Genomic DNA, 14,882 nt, shown 5'->3' on the forward strand with positions numbered 1-14,882 from the left:
TCACTTATTAACAAAATAGAGAAAGGGCAAAACCGTAAACTAATAAATAGAATAAAACATTCAAACTAACACGCTGAATAGATGACTTGCACTCTTAGCAACCCAAACTGAACATGAAACCACAAATAAAAGCCAATGATTCCATTACTCCCCCTCAAGGTGGACGAAAGATGCCTTGAGTGCCAGCTTGGACATGAATGAATGGAAAGCAGGTGCAGGAAGAGGCTTTGTAAATGTGTCGGCCAGTTGGTGTTGTGATAGAACCGGCAACAGCTTCAAACCACCACGTTGCACATGATCTCGTACAAATTAGAGATCAATCTCTATGTGCTTTGTACGTTCATGGAACACGTGATTAGTAGCAATGTAGATTGCTGCTTGGTTATCGCAAAATAGAATTGTGGGACTTTGTTGTACAACATGAAAGTCACTCAACAGTTGTTGCAACCAAATCAACTCGCTCGTCGCAGAAGCTAACGACCGGTACTTTGCTTCTGCTGATGATCGCGATATTGTACTATGCTTCTTTGATTTCCAAGCAACCAAAGAGTCTCCAAGGAACATGCAATAGCCAGTGACCAACCATCTACTGCCTTTACACGTTCCTCGATCCACATCAAAGAAGTCTTTAAGTTGAGTTGAAGAAGATGCTGAGTAGAACAGTCCTTGTCCATGAGATCCTTTGATGTAACGCAATAAGTGATGAGCAGCATGTAGATGCACATAAGAAGGAGCTTGTAAGAATTGAATTAACGCATGCACTACAAAGGTAATATCTGTTCTAGATGTGGTTAGATACAAAAGATGGCCAATCAAACTCCTATAATGTGTAATATCTTCTAAAGGTACACCATCCTCGAAGTTCAAAGAAACTCTAGGATTCATCTTAGTGGACACTGGTTTTGAATAAAAAAAACCATAATCTTCCAAAATTTGTAGAGTGTACTGTCTTTTACTCAAGTCAATACCAGAAGATGACCTAGCTGTCTCAATTCCAAGAAAAAATGTTAAAGGACCTAAGTCCTTGAGTTTAAACTTGGAATGTAAGAAAGCTTTGACTTCATCTATGACATGCTTGTCAGGACCTGCAATTATAATGTCATCTACATATAGTGAAATAGCCACAAAATTAGCATTAGATCCACGAGTGAAAGTGAGTAGTCTGATTTAGATTGTTTAAAACCATATGATACAATGGCATTTGTGAAAGTAATGTTCCACTGCCTTGATGCTTGCTTAAGTCCATAAATGGACTTATGCAATTTGCATACACGTTTACAACTAGCATGTTTGTGCTCCCCTGGCTATCATAACCCAAAGGCATATCCATGTAGACTTCTTCAAACAAATCATCATTCAAAAAAGCATTATCAAAGTCTAATTGAGCTAAAAACCAATTATGGGAGGCTGATAAGGCCAATAAAACTTTAACAGTGACAAGTTTAGCCACCGGAGAGAAAGTGTCAATAAAATCAACACCCTCTCTCTGGTTATACCATTTTTCCACAAGCCGTGCTTTATGCCTAGCTAAAGACTCATCTGAATTGAACTTGTTGGTGTGAATCCATCTACAACCAATACTCTTCTTATCTGGGAGTAAGTCAACAATAGTCCATGTTTTGTAGTCTTCCATGACCTGTAATTCATCAATCATAGCTTGTATCCAATTTGCATAATTGCAGGCCTGGTAATAGTATTAAGGTTCAAAACATTCGGAAACAAATAGAACAAAATTATGAAACTGAGTAGATACACTATCATATGAACAAAATTTGGAAATGTGATGTGAAGATGGAAAGTGTACACCTGATTTTATCTTGATCACATTGCAATGATAGTCCTTAAACTTTGTTGGTGGGACTCTTGGCCTATCTGACCTTCTACTAGGAATGTTAATAAGTCATTCATTAGCAGAAGTATTTGAATCTTGAAAGTCCAACTCCTGTTGATGACCTGGTTGTCTCTGTGGAGATTGTACTTTCTTTTCTCTAATATTTGGTGGAATGGCAGCTCCATGATCAATGGGAGCATGATCTGCAAAATCACACACAGGTAAGGGTAACACAATATTTGGAAAAGGATCAATAATTGTTGATTTGATTTTTATGTTGTGAAAAGGAAAAACTTGTTAATGAAAAACCACCTCTCTAGAGATAAACACTTCTCTAGTATTAAGATCCAATAATTTGTAGCCCTTGACACCCTGTAAATATCCTATGAAGATACACTTCCATGCACGTGGCTGGAACTTGGTCCAATGAACTTGCAGAGTTGAACCAAAGACTAAGCTTCCAAAGACTCTCATAAAGTTGTAATCTACTTCCTTTTGAAAGAGAATAGTATAAGGACATTTGTGTCCTAAAAGAGGACTAGGTGTATGGTTGATGAGATAGATTGCAGTTAAAACACAATCAGACCAAGAAACCACAAATAAAAGCCATCGATCCCATTATTATTGGCTTTACCAAAAGAATAATATCTTCAGCAAACATCAAATGAGAAATACTTGAAACTCCTTGCCTAATCTCGATGCTGTGAAGCGCTTCAATCCTCTCTTCCCAAATAATCGAATGGCTTAGAATCTCCAAGAATACGATGAAAAGATATGGTGAGAATACAGCTTCTTGTAAAAGCCCCCCAATTCTAGCTTAAGTTTTCAAAATGGCTCTGAGCAGATTGCTGGTGATAAGCCGGAGGAAGGTGATGTTAAGCAAGATATAATTAGTAGTTGAGGTTATACATCGCTCCATGATATTCTTGAACCCTCCAAGAAACCAAAGCAACAAAGAACCTTAAGACTAGAGCCTCATTCCATTATATCATATGTCTTTCTCATATTTATCTTTATTCCTATTAGTCCTTCCCGGCTCTTTCTCCACTTGAAGACCATCCGGTATGGGAACTTTGAGCGAATTCATCTCTCAATCCATGAGAATCGGAGAATGATCTTAACCAATATAATTAGAATTATTTAAATTTCTTAAGTGAAATATATGATGATTTCTTATTAGTCTAAGTTAATAAAAAAAATAATAATATGACTATACAACGTGTTCAACGACGTCGGTCGACGACCATGAGAGAAAATGTGGAGCGTTATTATTTTGCATATGAATTTTTCGGAATCATTTTAGTTTATTAATAACGTAAACTACACCTTCTCAAAAAAAAAAAATAATAAATAAATAAAGAAAAATAACGTAAACTACACCTATGAGACTTCAAGCACGCGCGCGAACGAGACAACAAAGGGACATATTTGGCAATAAATAAACTAAAAGAAAACACAAAGCTCAATCAATAGAAGCGGAAAAGGAAAATAGAGTAAAACACAGAACTGAACTCAAAAAAAAAAAAAAAAAAAAAAAAACGATCACCAAAATGCAAAACCAACAGAGCCAAACCCATTCATCTTCGTCGTCGAACACCATATCCCTGAAAGACCCGAAAACAACTCTTTCCATAATCCTCACAGCCTCGCTCTTTTCGCTCCTCTTCTTCATCTCCCTCTCCCCCGCCGCCAATTCACCTTCCCGTCCCAACCCGACCCTCTTTCCGGCCCGGCCCACCACCCTCGCCGCCGGCCCAACCCCAGCCTCCGTCGCCTACCTCATCTCCGGCTCCACCGGCGATGCGACCCGGATCCTCCGCCTCCTCCGAGCCACGTACCACCCGAGGAACCACTACTTGCTCCACCTCGATCGCCTCGCCGGCGCCGCCGAGAGGGAACGCCTCGCCGCAGCGGTCCAGTCGGAGCCGATCTTCGGCGCCGCAGAAAACGTCGATGTGATCGGGAAGGCCGATTTCGTCTACGCCAAGGGCTCTTCGCCGCTGGCTTTCGCGCTTCATGGGGCTTCGATGCTTTTGAGGTTGTCGGAGACTTGGGACTGGTTTGTCGTCCTTGATGCTTCGGATTATCCTCTTGTTACTCAGGACGGTATGAATTTGGGTCGGGGCTCTTCGATTTGTTAGATTTTCTGGTTAAAGTTCGGAAATTTATTCAGGGTTCAGGCTTCGTTGCTGGATCGACGTTTAATTGTGGATTTGTGTTTTAGAGGCAATTCATTTGTTCTTGAATTTAGGATTACTATGGCTTACATCTTTTCTTCTTTATTGTGATTGATTTTGATTTTGTTGAAATCTTGGTGATTTAGGGTTTGGACTAATTGATTTTTTTGACATAAAGGTTGAATTTTGGAAGATTTTTAAGACTCTGCGATGGTCAAATGATATGATTTTGAGTGTATTTTTCCTGATTGTGAATTTTCAGATCTTCTTCACATTTTGTCGTACGTGCCAAAGAGTCTCAACTTCGTGAAGCATTCGAGCTACATTGGTTGGAGAGAGTATGTTGTGTTGCATTGAATTGTAGAAATGTGTTTTCTTTTTGGGGATTGATCTGGAAAGTTGAGTGGCTTCCATTTATATCTCTGTGAAACATCCTCATATACATGTAAAAACAGGTCAAAGAAGTTGAAGCCGATAATCGTCGATCCGGGGCTTTACCTCTCGGAGAAATCAGCAATGTTTTATGCTTCGCAGAAGAGGAAATTGCCTGATGCGTATCGGCTGTTCACAGGTATTCAGTGTTCTTATTGATTAGGTGAAATAATCAAAGTAGGTGATATCCTGGGGCTATTACTGTCAAATTTCTCGAGGATCGGTTTCCGGTCAGTAGGTCATAGCTATGAGGATCAACTTCTTGGTGGTGACGGTGATCTATTACAAACGACCAAGTTTGATAAGAATAAAAAAACCTTTCGCTGAGCCCTTAGTAAAGCCGTTAGTTCTGTCTTGTAAATGACTAGAAACGAGCCACTTAAGCAAAATACCTTCCGAATTCAAACTTACTGTAGTCGAATTACCAACCCACTATACCATCAAAAGTCTTGGCTGTTTTGCTGAAAAGTGAGACGAACTGGCGTATTTGTTTGTACGAGTGAAACACTAAATCATAGACATTGTATTGTTTGCTTGCAGGGTCGCCATTTTCGATTCTAAGCCGCAACTTAGTGGAGTTCACGATCGTCGGGACGGACAATCTCCCGAGGGCTCTCCTGATGTACTTGTCAAACACTCCCTCGTCTCTCTCCAGCTACTTCCCCACCGTGATCTGCAACTCCCGCCAATTCAACCGCACCGTAGTCAACCACAACCTGAGATACGCCGACGACCAAGCCCGGGATTTCGACAAGATGGTCCTGAGCGGCGCGGCCTTCTCCGCCGGATTCCGGGCAGACGATCGGCTGCTCGACCGCGTCGACCGAGAGCTTTTGGGCCTCGAACGCGGACAGGTTGTCCCGGGCGGTTGGTGCTTGGGCCCGCCCGGGAACGCCACGTGCTCCATATGGGGCGATGCCGAAATCCTCAGGCCCGGCCCGGGAGCCAAAAGGCTCGAGAATCTACTCGTCGGATTGCTCTCCAACACTACCTCTATACCTGACAGGTGCATAGTTGAATGACCACATTAAAAATATATTTTTATATTGTTGTAGATTTTTGGATTTTTTTTTTATTTTTTTTTTATTTTATAGGAAGGCTAGATTTTATACAGGCTTGTTATGCTATGGCATTTGAGTTTACCGAGAAATTGTTGTATTAAAGAATAACTTTTTATTGAAATAATATGATTTAATCAATACTTTGCTTCTACGAATCAAGTAAAGTGTGATGATATCAGACGTCACGGCTTTAGTATTATGTCACTTCATACTAGTAGATTAACCATGAGCTATGTGTGTGTAATAGGAGGATATTGTTAAGAGAAATTGCCCCGTTTGCCACTAATTTTATAATTTTTTTCCACTTTCCACAAAAACACTAATTTTTCTCAAAATGCCACCATCTATGTCAACAATGTTAACATTTATTTTTGCACTTCACTATGAGATGTCAACATTGTTGACATAGACAATGTTGACATCTCAGGTGGCATTTTTGGAAAAATTAGTCTTTTTGTGGAAAGTGGGAAAAAATTATAAAATTGGTGGCAAATGAGGCAATTTCGCTTGACGGAATTGATTTTCGGCCCGATTTACGATTCCAAACGATCCACTCACGTGTTGACACGTGGCAACAAACTGCCACGTGTCAACATGTGAGTGAATCGTTTGGAATCGTGAATCGGGCCGTATAGCATTGCTCAATGCTTGAATATATTATCAAGAAACCCTAATCAAAGAGCATGATAACATATTTAATTGCCAAGTTCTTGAGCGGGCTTTTCGAACTTTTAGAGGCTTGTGGATTTTGATCCATCTGTACACATATATATATATATATATATATATATATATATATATATATATTTTTAGAAAATGACGGTATAAATATATAATGTTTTTGGAAACATATATTTAAAATATTAATTTTTTTTTTCACTTGCACCGTAAAACCAAATCAGTTTAATCTTACAGAAATCCACGTGGAATCTTCGTATTAAACACAATTTAATATTTTTTATCATAAAAATTAACTAAAAATTAATAATATCATTTTAATAACAAAAAATTTAACTATTAATGACTTTTATATTATAATTAGGCATTAATAATATTATTAAAATGATTTCATATTTATTTATTTAAATTAATTAAGGATGAATATTCTTTATTATAGAAAAATGCTTAATTAATTTTTTCAATATTAATTTTTTTTTTAAAATATCATTACTGGTTGATTATAATATTAAACTTATTTTTTAATTAATTTTTTTGTTATATGAATGATATAATCAATGTTTAATTACGAAAAAAATACTAAATTGTGTTTGATCTAAAGGTACCACGTAGATTTCTGTCAAATTTAACATAATTTATTTAATGGTACAATTGAAATCTAATATTAGGTGTTTTTTCAGCGAAAAGAAAAGAACAGTTATTTAAATGTGTTCTAAAAAATAATAGGTATTTATGTCGCAATTTCGTCTTTTTTAACTTGCCTTCATGAGCAACCACAAATTGAATCTATGACTATACTCAAAATATAGTGCAAACCAAGCAATGCTTTGCCAAATTACATTTCGTAAAAAAAATTGATAATAATGACATTAAAAAAAATAATGAAATTAAAATTTTAAATGATATTTTTTTCGGAACATAGATACGCAATAGCCACTGTGTTAAAATTTTTATTTTTTTTATGGGAGAAGCCTCGATCATCGCATATTTGAACATACACTGCAAACTTTGGGAAGAAAGTAATACAAAAATTAGAAACATCTGCTAAGATATCTCCAAATATAGTACCAAGTGTCATCACCAGAAATAAGCAAGAATTGAAGACCGACACCTCATTTAAGTAATCGGTTTGAACCACAATCTTCTTCTAACCAATATCTCATGCCAATGTCACACACCTTGAAGAATCGCCGTGGCTTCTGAAAGCGGGGACCGAGCTAGAGTCTAAACTTAGAAGGGCTAAAGTGAATTTTTTTTTTTCTAGAAGGGGCTAATGTAAATTTTCAAGATAAAAATATGATTTCATTGCCACCGTCCCTATCTGCAAGTATGGGTGAGAACCCTTGGTTGAGGTTGGCAAAATGGTTAACTAGTTGAGCCTTTAACCATTTTGAACGGTTAATGATTAACCAATAACCGTTCAAAATAATTAAATATTTAACCGGTTAACCGTGTTTTTAGAACGGAACCAATTAACCATTAATCTCAATATTATTTTTTCTTGATAGTTGGTTACCGCGGTTAACCATGAAATAACTGGTTAAATTAACCGCTTGATTAATTTTGACCAAAACGATCGGTTAAAATGTAAATTAATCGACCGGTTAATTTTAACCAGTCGAAATGGTCACCTTTAGTTGTGGTAACTAATTATAGAAGCCGCCACTAATCCTTCGTGGTCCGAGAGGACACACCCCACCCATAAAAGACCGGTCACTTGTCGTAAGAGTCATATCTGCACTCACCACATATGTCTCCACAGGAGGCGTAGTCCACTGTTGAGGGGTCTTTTCACCACGTTGGCCTCCTGAATGGCCTTTAAAAAATCACATCCATTCAACCAAACCTTTTGCTTCCCAACACGACTTTCTCTTAGTCACATTATTTTTTTGATTTCATAGACCATTGTGATCAAATTTAAACTATTGTACCTTGAGGGAACACGCAACCTTGATGAACACACTGGTAGAATCTTTTGCGGCCAACAAACCCGTCAAACACAACCTTTTTCCGTACCTTGTGGACCACCCAGCTCTCAGGAAAAAAATGGACCTTAAAACACATCTTTAGCTTGGTTTTTGTTTTTCTTGTATTGTATGGTGAGTTTGGAGAAGAAAAAATAGTTTTTCGCTGTTATCGACAACCCCGACAAGTGCTTCGACTCTTGTTTCATTTCTTCTTCTTCTTCTTCTTCTTCTTCTTCTTCTTCTTCTTCTTCTTCTTCTTCTTCTTCTTCTTCTTCTTCTTCTTCTTCTTCCTCCTTTCCATTTAGTTTATGGACTTTTGAATTTTGTAGAACCTTGATTTTGATTAGTATGAGTTCGTTCTTAGTTTCATTGTTTATTTTATTGCTTTCAATTATTATTTTGTGCTTGTCTAGGATCATGAGTTTGATTAGAGGCGAGGACTCTATGGGGTTGCGATGTAGCCGGGATTGATGATGGTTGGGAGTTCTTTAGGGTTATATAGTGCTTGTTTTTTTTCAATTTATGGTTTGCTTAATTCGAATTATGCTTATTTTATTCTAGTGCTTGATCACCATTAAAATTGATATATAGGATTATTTGCTTTTTGAGAGAGAGAGAGAGAGAGTAGATAGTCGTGCAAATCTTCGTTTCATCATCGTTGACCTGGGTTAGTAATTGTATAATCGTTTGAATTCTTTTTTTCATTGCATGTAATTGTTTTAATAGGATTAGAAGGCAAGAAGATAACAATCTGTCAATTACACAATTTTGATAGAACTCTCTCGAGAAAAATGAATATTTTGTAAAGAGTGAGATTAGCGACCACAGAAGTAGATTAGTGTGTTCAAGCCCGATGTCCCCAACCTATTTAGTTCTGGTGAAATTCTTACCCTTTATTTCCCTTTATTGAAATCGCATGATTTTTATTGCTTTAGTTTTTAATTATTTTTTATAACTGTTAAAGCCATCTCTCAATTACTTTGAAATCAACTTGGTCAAGTTCGTTTAATCGTTAATATTGCTAGTCTCCGTGTGATCGATACTCGTACTTCACATATACTTTACTATTTGAGCGACACGTACATTTGCATGTGTGAATTTATTGGCAACAACATGCTCAACTACTCGACCACTTCTGAAGCTAAGACCCAAGTCTCTTTTTTAGACACGAGCCTTTACCTTTAAAGGGAAAAGTGGCGGTTTGTCCAAACTTTGAAAGTTGATTATTGTTAGTAAAGCTTTATGGAGGAGGGACTCGGGTCGTGGATTTGTCTTTGTTGTGAACATGAAGAGTCCATGGGTCTTCGAGAGAGCTGGAGTACGTAGCCTCGTCGTGGTGATCACTAACTTGGGGTTTCGCTGAAATTAGGCCCACTAATTTCAGGACTGAGTGGGCCTAGGGGTTGGTCTTGGGAAAAGCAAGGGTTGGAGACATTTGGGTCATATACATAATCAGATATGAACATAGATTATATGTTTTTTTGTGTTGCTTTGTCAATTATTTTAACCAGTTATATGATCCATCGATATAATCCATGTGATGAGCTAAATATGTGAAAAAAGGGACCAACAAACACCAATCACTTTATGCAACAAAAACACACAAGTGCTTATCAAACCAAAAGCATATGCAAAGTATAAAGACTCTAATAAGATGAAGAATATGCCTAAACAAATATCTGCTAATTTCATTGCACAACCCTCGGTTAATTTCCAATCCAAACATTCAGTTAATTAACTAATCTAACTCAATTCAGTTTGTTAATTAATTAACTTAACATAAGCAAAATGTTAATTGATTGCAAAATAAAAAAGATAGTTCAACAATCAATTAGCCTATAAAATCAAGCCATTGTCGTATAGAAAATGTAACACAAATATATGACAATTTCTCACAAATGAAAAATAGTTCAGTGAAAGAAAAAATAAGACAAATTCCAAAATCTTGAAACTAAAAATCTAATGCTTCTTAAAGCATGATCTCTTGTTGTGTCCCATTGCTCCACAATTCGAGCAATACATCTGCTCCGCCGCAACCGAAGATGATGCATACCTCTTCATATTCGGCCTTCCCGCCTTTGCTACCACAATGGGGGCTTTAATTGCCTTAAGCAACTCCGATGGAATATCCCAACTCGACATATCATCAATCGGGTACAAACTAGCTGAATAGGTGGCGATATAAAAATCTTTGGTATAATAACGTGAAATCAACGACATCACTTGTAACCTGTTTTTCCACATCTTAGCCATCGCGTGTGAGCATGAAAAATAGTTCATTTTCCAATAATTACACGTGCACGTTCGTTTGTTGATGTTGACAGCTTCGTTCACTCCATTATCTTCAACTTGGAATTCATCAACATTAATAAGATTGATCTGCAATCAAGTTGTCAACTGTCATATCAACATTAATTTTAATATCAACCAGACAGTAAATTTAATTAACTTAGTAAGTTAATTAAATTAACTCATACAATAAAGTACATTAACTTATCAACTACAAATATTTTAGTAAAGACATAATAAAGGTCAACATCAATTATGTAAATAGTACATAATTAACCCATGTTATAGATAAGTAAATTAAAAGTATTTAGAAATCACCGACATTGATTGTGCTTTTTCATCATTTTCATGAGACATATTCAACGAGGCCCAAGTTGTCAGTGACGAATTCGTCGATTGGCCCGAGAGTAACTGATAAAAAAACCATCCTTGAAAAATGTTGCGATACTCAATTACTAACTGCGAAACTGGCAATCCCCTTGCCTCGAGCAACCGTGCATTCATCGATTCCGATATATTCGTTGTCATGATGTTGTAACGCTTTCCCGGAAAAAGTGCACGCGACCATCGTAAGGGGTCAGCATCTTCTTGGTACATTTTGATGCCCGGATCAATTCTTTCCAAAAAAGTCATAAACTTTTCAAACTCTTGAGTTTTGTAAGCCTTTGCACATGATTTGAAGAATGTCTCAATGGTGCCGTGATGTAACCTAGTCTTCAAATTGTTGCATAAATGCTGCATGCAAACGGCATGTTTGGCTAATGGAAAGACATTTGAAACTGCCTTAGAAATGCTAATGTGATGATCGGATATGATTACATAGTCGTCACGATCACCAATACACCCTTCGAGCTTAGAAAGAAACCACTCCAATGATAAATCGTTCTCCGAATTAACGATACCTAATCCAAGTGGGAATATGTGATTATCGCCATCCAAGGCAGAAGCAAGAAGCATTTGACCTCCAAATTTACTTTTAAGAAACTTTCCATCTATAGAAAAAATGGGACGACAATACTTCCAACCGGCCATGGATGCACCAAACGAAATGAAGAAGTACAAAAACTCTCTGCTTGGTTTGATCTGTAAATCAGTAAATGTTCCTGTGTTGAAAAAAAATAAGTAAAATAATTACAATAACACTGTAAAAGAGTAAACAGTTTCTATTTAACATTGTTGTTTCAGTTAATTAATTAACTGATGAAGAACAGTAGGTTAATTAATTTACTGAGCCTGATTGATGTCAAATGATTTACCTGGATTCCTTTGTTGGAATTGATCCAGCGTTAAGAAAATATTTAACGCTTCGAGCAAGTGGCGGAAAATAAAAATTTTCTTTTAAACAAGTAAAATGATTTTACTAACCTAGACAAAAAGCAAGCACATGTTTATATTTAAATTAAAACTATTAAAGAGCATTACTCGTTTACTAACCTTTGTGAAGCTTGAACGTTGAGAAGCCTTAGGAAGGTTGAAACGTTCGTCTTCCCACGCAGCTCGTCTTTCTTCGTTCTTCGGGAACTCGAGTTACCACGAAAGTTTCTATCACATGAATCACTCGAGATAAGAAGGAATTAGTGTGTGGGTATTTTTAAACACGACGACTCAAGAACAAGTCCAAGAGTCGAAGAACTAAAACACTAGGTCAAATATGGACCTAGATACCAAAACAAAAATGAAAAGAACTAGAGAGAGAGAGAGGGAGAGGGGGCGGCCAAGCTAGAGAGAGAAGCTCTCAATCTCTAAAATTTTGGAATGAATAAACAATGAGAATGAGGGCCCTATTTATAGGAGAGGAATTTCCTTCAACAAGGTAGTTTCCTCTTTTATAGAATATCACATATTCATGGGAAAGTTTTTGCTCATTCCGTCCTCATTCACACGGCCAAGAGAGCTTCTAGAAGCCCTTGGATTTGTTTCCTCTTTTGCTTCCCCTCTTGCTTTGGCCGAAATTCCTCTTTCCTTGTAGAGGAAATTTGTTTCCTCTTTTCCTTTTGGCAAGTATCTTCATACATCAATGCACAAAATAATTTCTCTTTTTCTATCTATGTTGGGCGGCCAAGGGACATCTAGAAGGAACTTCTAGATGTTTCTTCATTTGTTCATGACAACATAAGAAAGACCCATTAAGAATTTTCATGTAAAATTCCATGAAATGAAATTAATCCTCAAGGCCCAAAATCTTATCATGGCCGAGTGGTTTATTTGTCATCATATGAAAATGTCAAAAAAATTTATTGACCTTCATTTCATCATATGTCAAAAAAGATAAAAATATCATTTAGACAATTTTCGTAAAATTTGTCTCGTTATTGTTTTGACTTAGCTTCTAGTTTAACTAATCCTACTCGATATGATTTGTGACAGTGACCTCATGGATCCAAATGAACAAAGCTTGAGCTAACATACTTGGACTCAAAAGTTCACAAACCTTTTCCAAGTTTAGCTTAATGTCAACTGACTCCACTAAAGAGTTGACACTTATAATCTCTCGGTTCAAATGAATTTATTTTATACTCAAGAATTCAACTTAATTGTGATGAGTGGATCCACTGAATATTATCTATGTTTACCCTTCATGAATATCATCAGCTAGTCGGGATTTATAAAATTACTATTTTACCCTTCTAGCTGTTATTTTCTCAACTCCTTTGTCGCTTGTGAACAAGTTAGAAACAATGTATTGACGAGGAGCTAACAAGTCACATTGGTTCATCCAAAATAGTCATGACTCAATTCGGACACTGGCCAGTTCATTTATTCACATTCTAAGGAACAAAGCATGAGGTGTTATACATTGCATTTCAGCAATCTTGTACATGAATTCCATATCTATGAGATCTTCACAAAGTTACTCATGACATCTTCATAACTTAGTACTTCACCAATAGGTCCTGTTAAGAATCACATAGTGAATCCGAACTCTGACTTTCTCAAATGAGAATACGTAAGCTATGAAATGACATGTCTCATTCCAGGATTGAGGTAAGTATGATGCAATTAATACGTAGTGACTTCGAGACATAAGAGATTAAATGGTTTGTTCTTATTCTGTCTCTAGAAGTGCACTGGTCAATTCAGTACATTCAGAAGATACCTAGAAGAACTATAGAATCTCCAACTCTCAATGTCCCATAACCAGACATCATAGATTTTGCTAACAATCGTACTGAGATCAATAGTCCTTTGATCCTTAGATCGTAAATATGCAGTTTTAAGCAAACCATGAAGGTTTGTTCATGCAAATCTACATTTGTCTCTTCATATGTTGTTAGGTTTGTTTAAGGACTAAAGACTATAGATTATCATAAAGCTTCAAACAGACAAGGAAGAATGAATGAACGTTTCAACTTTTATTAATGATTTAGCATTTACAACCAAGAGTCTTCGTGAGACTATATTACATAAAATATACATAAATAGACACTACTACTCTTCTTGTGGGAACCATTGACAACATCCTTTCCTTCATCATCTTTGCAACAAGAGGAAGCAAAGAATATGACTCATCGGGACAACCTCTTATTTCTTTAAGTGCAAGTTGTTGAGATTTCCATGCATTGTAATAAGAAATTTCGACTTTTCCATTAACCAGCATGGTTGAAATCACATCTTTCGGTGTAATATGACTAGCACTCCTATTAACCAACTCTGTTTTGATGCATTGACTGACCAATGAAGAGGTAGCTTGAACAATAAAAGACTTCCATCCTATGATCCATAGAGTGCAAAGTAGTGTACTTGCGTACAGTCCAAATATGATAATTCTTGGAAGACACCGTGTTCATCATCCATGGGCAAGAAGGTACACAACATATCAAATTGAAACGAGTACTTGAAGATCTAAGGATTTTGTACTCGAAATGATATGTAATAGCATATAATTGCATGACCTTAATCATATACTTCTTAGACAAGAAAATATCATTTTCTTTGATATCAAATGAAGTAGAGAAGTTGTCAAAGTCGACATCACCAATGATAGAAACCTGTTTTCCGATATCAACGGTATCAATTGAAGATCGACTGCTGGAAGAATCGTGGAGAATTAACCCAGTCGCATTTTCTAAACAAAAATTGGAACAACAAAAGTTGTTAAACAACTACAAAGAAACCTATATGGTTATAGTTAATCAAATTTACTCAAACGATTAAATAAATTAACTGAAAACTTTGTAATTCATCGGATGCACTTTGAGAATGAGATTGTGATGCCATTAACGTTAGTGAACTGAAAAAATATGAACACTGAAGATTTAATAAATATAGATATGAACACTGAAGATTTAATAAACATAAATATGAACACTGAAGATTTAATAAACATAAATATACAAAAAAAACTCTGAACATACTAAAGGAACATGAGATACAAGTCAAAAATCAGTAAATTAAATTAACTCATCCGGTTAATTAATAAACGTATCGTCCCTACAGTAAAATAAAA

General features: G+C 36.4%; 1 protein-coding gene across 1 annotated transcript; it reads left to right on the forward strand.

Annotated features, from left to right (window-relative positions):
• Positions 1 to 3,248: 3,248 nt before the first annotated feature.
• On the forward strand, positions 3,249 to 5,679 carry LOC149393760 (Core-2/I-branching beta-1,6-N-acetylglucosaminyltransferase family protein). The gene is made up of 4 exons (XM_089616394.1): positions 3,249 to 3,937; positions 4,271 to 4,346; positions 4,464 to 4,579; positions 4,981 to 5,679. The coding sequence occupies exons 1-4, from the start codon at positions 3,382 to 3,384 to the stop codon at positions 5,460 to 5,462; spliced, it is 1,230 nt and encodes a 409-aa protein (XP_089472520.1). The 5' UTR covers positions 3,249 to 3,381; the 3' UTR covers positions 5,463 to 5,679.
• Positions 5,680 to 14,882: the final 9,203 nt, after the last annotated feature.

Source organism: Urtica dioica, chromosome 6 (assembly GCF_054948205.1).
Source record: "Urtica dioica subsp. dioica isolate 48M chromosome 6, U.dioica_male_clone48M_v1_H2, whole genome shotgun sequence".
NCBI lineage: Eukaryota > Viridiplantae > Streptophyta > Magnoliopsida > Rosales > Urticaceae > Urtica > Urtica dioica.